Here is an 11,474-nt window from a genome sequence, read left to right on the forward strand (position 1 = left end):
GAGTGGAGGAGGAAGAGGTGAAGTCGTGCACTGTGAAAGAGGGAGGAGGAAGAGGTGAAGTTGTGCACTGTGAAAGCGGGAGGAGGAGGAGGAAGAGGTGAAGTCGTGCACTGTGAAAGAGAGAGGAGGAAGAGGTGAAGTCGTGCACTGTGAAAGAGGGAGGAGGACGAGGTGAGGTCGTGCACTGTGAAAGAGGGAGGAGGAAGAGGTGAAGTCGTGCACTGTGAAAGAGGGGGGAGGAAGAGGTGAAGTCGTGCACTGTGAAAGAGGGAGGAGGGGAGGAGGTGAAGTAGTGCACTGTGAAAGAGGGAGGAGGAAGAGGTGAAGTCGTGCACTGTGAAAGAGGGAGGAGGAAGAGGAAGAGGGGCCGCAGCACTGTGAAAGGGAGGAGGAAGAGGTGAAGTCGTGCACTGTGAAAGAGGGAGGAGGAAGAGGTGAAGTCGTGGCACTGTGGTGAGGGAGGAGGAAGAGGTGAAGTCGGCACCTTGGAAAGAGGGAGGAGGGGGTGAAGCTGTGCACTGTGAAAGAGTGGGAGGAGGAGGAGGAAGAGGGTGAAGTCGTGCACTGTGAAGGAGGGAGGAAGAGGTGAAGTCATGCACTGTGAAAGAGGGAGGAGGTGAAGTTGTGCACTGTGAAAGAGGGAGAGGAAGAGGAGGTGAAGTCGTGCACCTTGAAAGAGGGAGGGGAGAAAGAGGTGAAGTCGTGCACTGTGGGGAGGAGGAGGAGGAGGAAGAGTTGAAGAGGGAGTGGGAGGAGGAGGGAGGACGAGGAGGAAGAGGTGGAGTCATGCACTGGGGAGGGAGGAGGGAGTGAAGAGGTGAAGTCATGCACTGTGAAAGAGGGAGGAGGAAGAGGTGAAGTTGTGCACTGTGAAAGAGGGAGGAGGAAGAGGTGAAGTCGTGCACCTTGAAAGAGGGAGGAGGAAGAGGTGAAGTCGTGCACTGGGAAAGAGGGAGGAGGGAGGAGGAAGAGTTGGAAGTGGCACTGTGAAGGAGGGAGGACGAGGAGGAAGAGGTGGAGTCATGCACTGTGAAGGAGGAGGAAGGGGTAAAGCCAACACTGGTGGAAGGAGAGAGGAAGAGGTTAAGTCATGCACTGTGAAGGAGGGAGGAAGAGGGGAAGTTGCAATCAGGAAGGAGGGAGGAAGGAGGGGGAAGTGGGATGCACCGTGAAGGAGGGAGGAAGACCCGTGGTGGAAGTCATGCAATCAGTGTGGAAGGAGGGAGGAAGAGGGAAGTCATGCACCGTGAAGGAGGGAGGAAGAGGGGGAGCCATGCACCGTGAAGGAGGGAGGAAGAGGAGGAAAAGAGCACGGTGAAAGAGGGAGGAGGAAGAGGTGAAGTCGTGCACTGTGAAAGAGGGAGGAGGAAGGAAGAGGTGAAGTCATGCACTGTGAAGGAGGGAGGAGGAAGAGGTGAAGTCGTGCACTTTGAAAGAGGGAGGAGGAAGAGGTGAAGTCGTCGTGCACTGTGAAAGAGGGAGGAGGAGGAGGAAGAGGTAAGTCGTGCACTGGAAGGAGGGAGGAAGAGGTGAAGTCATGCACTGTGAAAGAGGAGGAGGAAGAGGTGAAGTCGTGCACTGTGAAAGAGGGAGGAGGAAGAGGAAGCCGTGCACCTTGGAAAGAGGGAGGAGGAAGAGGTGAAGTCGTGCACTGTGAAAGAGGGAGGAGGAGGAGGAAGAGGTGAAGTCGTGCACTGGAAGGAGGGAGGGAGAGGAAGAGGGAGTCATGACTGTGAAGGGGAGGGAGGAAGAGGTGAAGTCATGCACTGTGAAAGAGGGAGGAGGAAGAGGTGAAGTTGTGCACTGTGAAAGAGGGAGGAGGAAGAGGTGAAGTTGTGCACCTGTGAAAGCGGGAGGAGGAAGAGGTGAAGTCGATGCACTGTGAAAGAGGGAGGAGGAGGAGAGAGTGAAGTCGTGCACTGTGAAAGGGAGGGAGGAGGAAGAGGTGGAGTCATGCACTGTGAAGCAGGGGAGGAAGGGGTGAAGTCATGACTGTGAAGGGGAGAGGAAGAGGTGAAGTCATGCACTGTGAAAGAGGAAGGGGAGTCATGAGGAGGAGGTGAGGAAAGGAAGTCATGCACTGTGAAGGAGGGAGGAAGAGGGGAAGTCATGCACCGTGAAGGAGTGGGAGGAAGAGGGGAAGTACTGTGAAGGAGGGAGAAGAGGGAGTAAAAAGAGGAAGAGGGAGGAAGAGGGGAAGTCCGTGCACTGTGAAAGAGGGAGGAGGAAGAGGTGAAGTCGTGCACTGTGAAAGAGGGAGGAGGAGGAAGAGGTGAAGTCATGCACTGTGAAGGGGGAGGGAGGAGGAGGAAGAGGTGAAGTCATGCACCTTGAAGGAGGGAGGAGGAGGAAGAGGTGAAGTCATGCACCGTGAAGGAGGGAGGAAGAGGTAGTCATGCAGGAAGGAGGGAGGAGGAGGAAGAGGTGAAGTCATGCACCGTGAAAGAGGGAGGAGGAAGAGGTGAAGTCATGCACTGTGAAAGAGGGAGGAGGAAGAGGTGAAGTTGTGCACTTGAAAGAGGGAGGAGGAAGAGGTGAAGTCGTGCACTGTGAAAGAGGGAGGACGAGGAGGAAGAGGTGAAGTCGTGCACTGTGAAGGAGGGAGGAAGAGGTGAAGTCATGCACTGTGAAAGAGGGAGGAGGAGGAGGAAGAGTTGAAGTCGTGCACTGTGAAGGAGGGAGGAAGAGGAGGAAGAGGTGAAGTCGTGCACTGTGAAAGAGGGAGGAAGAGGTGAAGTCATGCACTGTGAAAGAGGGAGGAGGAAGAGGTGAAGTGTGCACTGTGAAAGAGGGAGGAGGAAGAGGTGGAAGTCGCACCTTGAAAGAGGGAGGAGGAAGAGGTGAAGTCGTGCACTGTGAAAGAGGGAGGGAGGAGGAGGAAGAGTTGAAGTCAGGCACTGTGAAGGAGGGAGGACGAGGAGGAAGAGGTGGAGTCATGCACTGTGAAGGAGGGAGGAAGGGGTGAAGTCATGCACTGTGAAGGAGAGAGGAAGAGGTTAAGTCATGCACTGTGAAGGAGGGAGGGAGAGGAAGTCATGCACCGTGAAGGAGGGAGGAAGAGGGGGAAGTCATGCACCGTGAAGGAGGGAGGAAGAGGGGAAGTCATGCACCGTGAAGGAGGGAGGGAAGAGGGAAGTCATGCACCGTGAAGGAGGAGGAAGAGGGGGAGTCATGCACCGTGAAGGAGGGAGGAAGAGGGGAAGTCCGGCACGGTGAAAGAGGGAGGAGGGGAAGAGGTGAAGTCGTGCACTGTGAAAGAGGGAGGAGGAGGAAGAGGTGAAGTCATGCACTGTGAAGGAGGGAGGAGGAAGAGGTGAAGTCATGCACTGTGAAAGAGGGAGGAGGCGGAAGAGGTAGAAGTCATGCACCTTGAAGAGAGGGAGGTGAAGGCACTGGAAGAGGTGAAGGTCGTGCACTGTGAAGAGGGAGGAGGAGGGAGGAGGAAGAGGTGAAGTCGTGCACTGTGAAGGAGGAGGAGGAAGAGTTGAAGTCATGCACTGTGAAAGAGAAGAGGGAGGTGAAAGAGGGAGGAGGAAAGAGGTGAAGTTGTGCACTGTGAAAGAGGGAGGAGGAAGAGGTGAAGTCGTGCACCTTGAAGAGGGAGGAGGAAGAGGTGAAGTCGTGCACTGTGAAAGAGGGAGGAGGAGGAGGAAGAGTTGAAGTCGTGCACTGTGAAGGAGGGAGGACGAGGAGGAAGAGGTGGAGTCATGCACTGTGAAGGAGGGAGGAAGAGGTGAAGTCATGCACTGTGAAAGAGGGAGGAGGAAGAGGTGAAGTTGTGCACTGTGAAAGAGGGGGAGGAAGAGGTGAAGTCGTGCACCTTGAAAGAGGGAGGAGGAAGAGGTGAAGTCGTGCACTGTGAAAGAGGGAGGAGGAGGGAGGAAGAGTTGAAGTCGTGCACTGTGAAGGAGGGAGGACGAGGAGGAAGAGGTGGAGTCATGCACTGTGAAGGAGGGAGGAAGGGGTGAAGTCATGCACTGTGAAGGAGGGAGGAAGAGGTGAAGTCATGCACTGTGAAGGAGGGAGGAAGAGGGGAAGTCATGCACCGTGAAGGAGGGAGGAAGAGGGGAAGTCATGCACCGTGAAGGAGGGAGGAAGAGGGAAGTCATGCACCGTGAAGGAGGGAGGAAGGGGAAGTCATGCACCGTGAAGGAGGGAGGAAGAGGGGGAGTCATGCACCGTGAAGGAGGGAGGAAGAGGGGAAGTCCGGCACGGTGAAAGGGGGAGGAGGAAGAGGTGAAGTCGTGCACTGGGAAAGAGGGAGGAGGAGGAAGAGGTGAAGTCATGCACTGTGAAGGAGGGAGGAGGAGGAAGAGGTGAAGTCATGCACTGTGAAGGAGGGAGGAGGCGGAAGAGGTGAAGTCATGCACCGTGAAGGAGGGAGGAAGAGGTGAAGTCATGCACCGTGAAGGAGGGAGGAGGAGGAAGAGGTGAAGTCATGCACCGTGAAAGAGGGAGGAGGAAGAGGGTGAAGTCGTGCACTGTGAAAGAGGGAGGAGGGAAGAGGTGAAGTCGTGCACCTTGAAAGAGGGAGGAGGAAGAGGTGAGGGAGTCGTGCACTGTGAAGAGGGAGGAGGAGGAGGAACGGGTGAAGTCGTGCACTGTGAAGGAGGGAGGAAGAGGTGAAGTCATGCACTGTGAAAGAGGGAGGAGGAAGAGGTGAAGTTGTGCACTGTGAAAGAGGGAGGAGGAAGAGGTGAAGTCGTGCACCTTGGAAAGAGGGAGGAAGAGGTGAAGTCGTGCACTGTGAAGGAGGGAGGAAGAGGAGGAAGAGGTGAAGTCGTGCACTGTGAAAGAGGGAGGACGAGGAGGAAGAGGTGAAGTTGTGCACTGTGAAGGAGGGAGGAGGGGGTGAAGTCATGCACTGTGAAGGAGAGAGAAAGAGGGGAAGTCGTGCACCGTGAAGGAGGGAGGACGAGGGGAAGTCATGCACCGTGAAGGAGGGAGGAAGAGGGGAAGTCATGCACCGTGAAGGAGGGAGGAAGAGGGGAAGTCATGCACCGTGAAGGAGGGAGGAAGAGGGGAAGTCATGCACTGTGAAGGAGGGAGGAAGAGGGGAAGTCATGCACCGTGAAGGAGGGAGGAAGAGGGGAAGTCATGCACCGTGAAGGAGGGAGGAAGAGGGGAAGTCATGCACCGTGAAGGAGAGAGGAGGAGGAGGAGGTGAAGTCATGCACTGTGAAGGAGGGAGGAGGAGGAAGAGGTGAAGTCATGCACTGTGAAGGAGGGAGGAGGAGGAAGAGGTGAAGTCATGCACCGTGAAGGAGGGAGGAGGAGGAAGAGGTGAAGTCATGCACCGTGAAGGAGGGAGGAAGAGGTGAAGTCATGCACCGTGAAGGAGGGAGGAGGAGGAAGAGGTGAAGTCATGCACCGTGAAGAAAGGAGGAGGAGGAAGAGGTGAAGTCATGCACCGTGGAAGGAGGGAGGAAGAGGGGAAGTCATGCACCGTGAAGGAGGGAGGACGAGGAAGAGGTGAAGTCATGCACTGTGAAGGAGGGAGGATGAGGAAGAGGTGAAGTCATGCACTGTGAAGGAGGGAGGAGGAGGAAGAGGTGAAGTCATGCACTGTGAAGGAGGGAGGAAGAGAGGAAGTCATGCACCGTGAAGGAGTGGGAGGAAGAGGGAAGTCATGCACCGTGAAGGGGGAGGAAGAGGTGAAGTCATGCACCGTGAAGGAGGGAGGAGGAGGAAGAGGTGAAGCCATGCACCATGAAGGAGGGAGGAGGAGGAGGAAGAGGTGAAGTCATGCACCGTGAAGGAGGGAGGAAGAGGTGAAGTCATGCACCGTGAAGGAGGGAGGAAGAGGTGAAGTCATGCACCGTGAAGGAGGGAGGAAGAGGGGAAGTCATGCACCGTGAAGGAGGAGGAAGAGGTGAAGTCATGCACTGTGAAGGAGGGAGATGAGGAAGAGGTGAAGTCATGCACCGTGAAGGAGGGAGGAGGAGGAAGAGGAGGATGCACTGAAGGAGGGAGGAAGAGGGAAGTCATGCACCGTGAAGGAGGGAGGAAGAGGTGAAGTCATGCACTGTGAATGAGGGATGAAGAGGTGAAGTCATGCACCGTGAAGGAGGGAGGAAGAGGTAAAGTCATGCTCTGTGAAGGAGGGAGGAGGAGGAAGAGGTGAAGTCATGCACCCGTGAAGGAGGGGGAGGAGGAGGAAGAGGTGAAGTCATGCACCGTGAAGGAGGGAGGAGGAGGAAGAGGTGAAGTCATGCACCGTGAAGGAGGGAGGACGAGGAAGAGGTGAAGTCATGCACTGTGAAGGAGGGAGGAAGAGGGGAAGTCATGCACCGTGAAGGAGGGAGGACGAGGAAGAGGTGAAGTCATGCATTGTGAAGGAGGGAGGATGAGGAAGAGGTGAATCATGCACTGTGAAGGAGGGAGGAAGAGGGGAAGTCAGCGCACTGTGAAGGAGGGAGGAAGAGGGGAAGTCATGCACTGTGAAGGAGGGAGGATGAGGAAGAGGTGAAGTCATGCACTGTGAAGGACTGAGGAGGAGGAAGAGGTGAAGTCATGCACCGTGAAGGAGGGAGGAGGAGGAAGAGGTGAAGTCATGCACCGTGAAGGAGGGAGGACGAGGAAGAGTTGAAGTCATGCACTGTGAAGGAGGGAGGAAGAGGGGAAGTCATGCACCGTGAAGGAGGGAGGACGCAGGAAGAGGTGAAGTCATGCACTGTGAAGGAGGGAGGATGAGGAAGAGGTGAAGTCATGCACTGTGAAGGAGGGAGGAAGAGGGGAAGTCATGCACTGTGAAGGAGGGGGGAAGAGGGGAAGTCATGCACTGTGAAGGAGGGAGGACGAGGATCAGTCAGATAAACTATACTGTGACTGGAGCTGATAGAATTGTGTTGTAACTGTGTCATAAATGTGTTAAACCCCTCTTATTATAGAATTGTGTCCCAAATGACACCCTATTCTCTACATACAGAATAGGGTGTCCATAGAGCCCTATCAGCGCAGTCGAACGTAGTGCACTACATAGGGAATAGGGTGACATTTGGCATCCAGATATTGTTTTATTACGGACCTCCAGCAGAGGGGAAGGAGAAAAACCGGCTTGGGCCGAGCCTCGAAGTGCCAGGATGTCCATGGAAGCCACTGTGCATCCCTCCTCCGAAGGCAAAGTCATCTGAGAGGACAGAGATAACAGAGAGACTGAGGACAGAGAGACTGAGGACAGAGAGACTGGAGGACAGAGAGACTGAGGACAGTGATAACAGAGAGACTATGAGGACAGTGATAACAGAGAGACTATGAGGACAGTGATAACAGAGAGACTGAGGACAGAGAGACTGAGGACAGAGATAACAGAGAGACTGAGGACAGAGAGACTGAGGACAGGGATAACAGAGAGAGACTGAGGACAGAGAGACTGAGGACAGAGATAAACAGAGGAGATTGAGGACAGAGATACTGAGGACAGGGATAACAGAGAGACTGAGGACAGAGAGACTGAGGACAGGGATAACAGAGAGACTGAGGACAGTGATAACAGAGAGACTGGAGGACAGAGAGGACTGAGGACAGAGATAACAGAGAGACTGAGGACAGAGAGACTGAGGACAGCAACAGAGAGACTGAGGACAGAGAGACTGAGGACAGAGATAACAGAGAGACTGAGGACAGAGAGACTGAGGACAGGGATAACAGAGAGACTGAGGACAGTGATAACAGAGAGACTATGAGGACAGTGATAACAGAGAGACTATGAGGGCAGTGATAACAGAGAGCCTATGAGGACAGTGATAACAGAGAGACTATGAGGACAGTGATAACAGAGAGACTGAGGACAGTGATAACAGAGAGTCTGAGGACAGTGATAACAGAGAGACTGTGAGGACAGTGATAACAGAGAGACTGTGAGGACAGTGATAACAGAGAGACTATGAGGACAGTGATAACAGAGAGACTGTGAGGACAGGGATAACAGAGAGACTATGAGGACAGTGATAACAGAGAGACTGTGAGGACAGGGATAACAGAGAGACTATGAGGACGGTGATAACAGAGAGACTATGAGGACAGTGATAACAGAGAGACTGTGAGGACAGGGATAACAGAGAGACTATGAGGACAGTGATAACAGAGAGACTATGAGGACAGTGATAACAGAGAGACTATGAGGACAGTGATAACAGAGAGACTATGAGGACAGTGATAACAGAGAGACTATGAAAAATAGAAGAAGCAAGTAGTGTTCTACTTTGTGTGAACTGCTGCGATTCCCCTACGGACTGGTTTCCCGGTCAGATTTACCCTCGACCAAGGAACACATAAAGACGGAGATATTGTTGAAGGACCGTAGGATATTGTTGAAGGACCGTAGGATATTGGTCAGACCCACCGAAGAAATTTGCAAAAGGATCCTGGCCTCCAAAGAATTCCTGAAACACTTCCTCTGGACTCCGGAATGTAAAGGTGAACCCTGGGAAGTCTTCTGGAGCGGGATGGCTACTGGAGCCTGGTGGGAGGGAAGGAGAGAAGGGATACATACATTTTGATTGATTAATATGGACACTACCAACATTGTTGATCAAAAACAGAACAGAATAGAATAGATGATGTAATTGTAGACAACTCTATAAAAAACTTTACTTGCGTAAACCCCCGGTTCTATGAGAATACAGTGAGATGTCACGTCTTAGGTCGGGGGTCACAAGCTCAAAGTATCCAATCACAAAGCGTCTGTCGGAGACAGACAGGTCGAGTGGCGAATGAGCTGAACAGCTCGACCTCCATAAACAAAAGAGCCACAATGCCTCTGCCGATTGGTCACGAACGTACCGCTCTTCCTGGTCTCCCGGAACCGAGGTCGTTCCTACAGCATCACCCTTCTGAGTTACGGCCAATCACGGTATACGCCAATGAAGGTGCAATTAATTGCAGGAGGACACAAAGTCTTAGTCACTCTTGTGCCATACACCTTCTATCCAAGTAGATGCTGGACATAAACAGTGGAAAACGCCCTTCTTTCGAAGAAGTAAATGGAGGCGGTTGAAAGCATAAAGCTCTAAGGTGAAACAATTGTAATTGCAAGGGTGTGATAACGCGCCCAGTCCAAGTGCGAAGAGATCTATGGTGGCTAGACATTATCTCTCCCAGATCTGGTTCACCACCTGGGCTAAAAAATGTTTAAAAAAAAAAATGTACATCTGGGTTTATCAATATCCGGGTTCTGTAATCCTGTGTTTTGCTATAGTACAATCAGATTCAATCTCGCTGTTTTTTAAGACTTTTTATTTTTTGATTTATTTTTTATTTTTCAGAAAATAATCAGATAGGATCATTCTGATCCAGATGTCACAATCCGGCCTTTCTGTGATTTGACCAGGCACCGTTTACACCTCGCCATCTACTGGACAGGTTGTGTTACTACTTCTGCACTGTCATAGGGAAACAGAGATGAGTAAACTACATGAATAAAGATGCCTAGATTTAAAAAAAGAATAGAGCCTGCATATCCACTTATAAGTACGTAGATGCATTTATTTGACACTTTCAATATAACAACTGATACCACACATACCTATACTACAGTCAATTTAACATACCATAAGTAGGACTCGCACATCTCACTCGTACTTTCCTCAATGACAGGGGGTGAAGAGCGGATGACAGCGGGTGACGGGGGGGATGACAGGGGAAGGGCCTGACATGAAGATGGAGGGGCTCCTCCAGTGACGGAGAGCTGAGAGACCGTCCTCGGTCACCGCTAGCTGACAGTTGACAGTGAGTTAACCTCACGGTTTCTCTGATAATGGTTCAGTAGGAAAACAGGAATCTAGTCGCGCTAAGGGGAGTTTTTTTAGTGAACGCAGTCACTTCCGCAAGGAAGACATGCGAGAATGACCAGTTGGCGAACGAGTGGCTCCCTTTACGGAGGAGAGGGGCTAACCTCATTCGACACTTGACCTGTCTTTCTCCAACAGACGCTGTGTGATTGCATACATGGAGCTTCTGACTGGTCCTAAGGCGTATCCCATAAGGGATACCTCGAAACGTGTTTTAGAAACAGAATCACAAGAGATAGAACAGAGAAGATTCCTTCACCTGTGTTGTTGGGAATTCTGTCTTTGCCATAGGTATCATACGCCTCTCGTTTTCTCCCTGTAAAGATAAGGAGACGTATTCTCACTGTTGTTAAACACGAAGTCCACAGAACAGTGGGTAATAATGAGGTGAATTATAGGTTTGAACCAGGTTTGTCTTACGGTCTGACAGAACTTCGTAGGCCTCAGCCAGCTCCTTAAACTTCCGCTCTGCCTCCTCCTTGCAGTCTGGGTTCTTGTCCGGGATGCCATCGCAGAGCCTGTTTCCTGTAGCTTCACACACAGTGACATATTCAATACCACAACTAACCATTGCAGATTGCATTGTACTTATTTTATGTGCAATCTTATTCCATTCTTATTAATTTGTTTACAACTATTCTTAATTTTATTGACACCGGTATTATAATAATAATTCTGTGTGATGGTGTGTGTGTGTGTGTATCTGCATGTGTGTGTGTGTGTGTGTGTGTGTGTGTGTGTGTGTGTGTGTGTGTGTGTGTGTATGTATGTATGTATGTATGTATGTATGTATGTATGTATGTATGTATGTATGTATGTATGTATGTATGTATGTATGTATGTATGTATGTATGTATGTATGTATGTATGTATGTATGTATGTATATGTGTATGTATATATGTATGTATGTGTATGTGTATATGTATATATATATGTGTATGTGTATGTATGTATATATATATATATATATATATATATATATATATATATATATATATATATATGTGTATATGTATGTATATATATGTGTATATATATATATATATATATATATATGTATGTGTATATGTATGTATATATATATGTATATATATATATATATATATATATATATATATATATATATATATATATATATATATATAGTATTATTTTTATTTTTTTTTTTTTTCGATGTACTTTACTCAAACCAGTGAATATCACTTATTATAAATGAGATCATTAACTATCAGCTCTTGGAATATCCAGGGCCTATACTCTTCACATTTTGGTTATAAAACAACAAATCCAGAATTGCTTAAAAACATCAAGGGACAGGACATCATAATCCTACTGGAAACATGGTGTCGTGAGACATAGATACTCAGTGTCCTCAGGCTATAGAGAAAGTTTACTACCGTCAATCAAACATAAACATGTTAAACGGGGCCAAGACTCAGGTGGAATCATCATTTGGCATAAGCGGGACTTAGCGCTGGATGAAATGAAAAAAGGTACCACTCACATTTGGCTAAAACTTAACAAAGGTACAATCTATTGTGACAATGATGTATACATATGTGCAGCTTATGCTCCTCCTTCAGATTCATCATATTATGATGATCAGTTTTTTGACAATCTCCAGACAGAAATCATTACATTTCAGGCACAGGGTAAAGTGCTTCTTTGTGGAGATTTCAATG

At 50.0% G+C, this 11,474-nt stretch overlaps 1 protein-coding gene across 1 annotated transcript; it reads right to left on the reverse strand.

Moving 5' to 3' along the window:
* Positions 1–4,520: 4,520 nt before the first annotated feature.
* LOC135536531 (dnaJ homolog subfamily B member 2-like) lies at positions 4,521–10,362 on the reverse strand (the record flags this gene model as incomplete). The annotated part of the gene is made up of 5 exons (XM_064962837.1): positions 10,212–10,362; positions 10,051–10,107; positions 8,345–8,461; positions 7,028–7,129; positions 4,521–4,601 (listed from the first exon to the last, which is right to left on the reverse strand). Coding segments are annotated over exons 1-5 (508 nt in total), but the record flags the coding sequence as incomplete, so codon positions are not given.
* Between the last annotated feature and the right edge of the window lie 1,112 nt (positions 10,363–11,474).

The sequence above is a fragment of the Oncorhynchus masou genome, unplaced genomic scaffold (genome assembly GCF_036934945.1).
Source record: "Oncorhynchus masou masou isolate Uvic2021 unplaced genomic scaffold, UVic_Omas_1.1 unplaced_scaffold_6283, whole genome shotgun sequence".
NCBI lineage: Eukaryota > Metazoa > Chordata > Actinopteri > Salmoniformes > Salmonidae > Oncorhynchus > Oncorhynchus masou.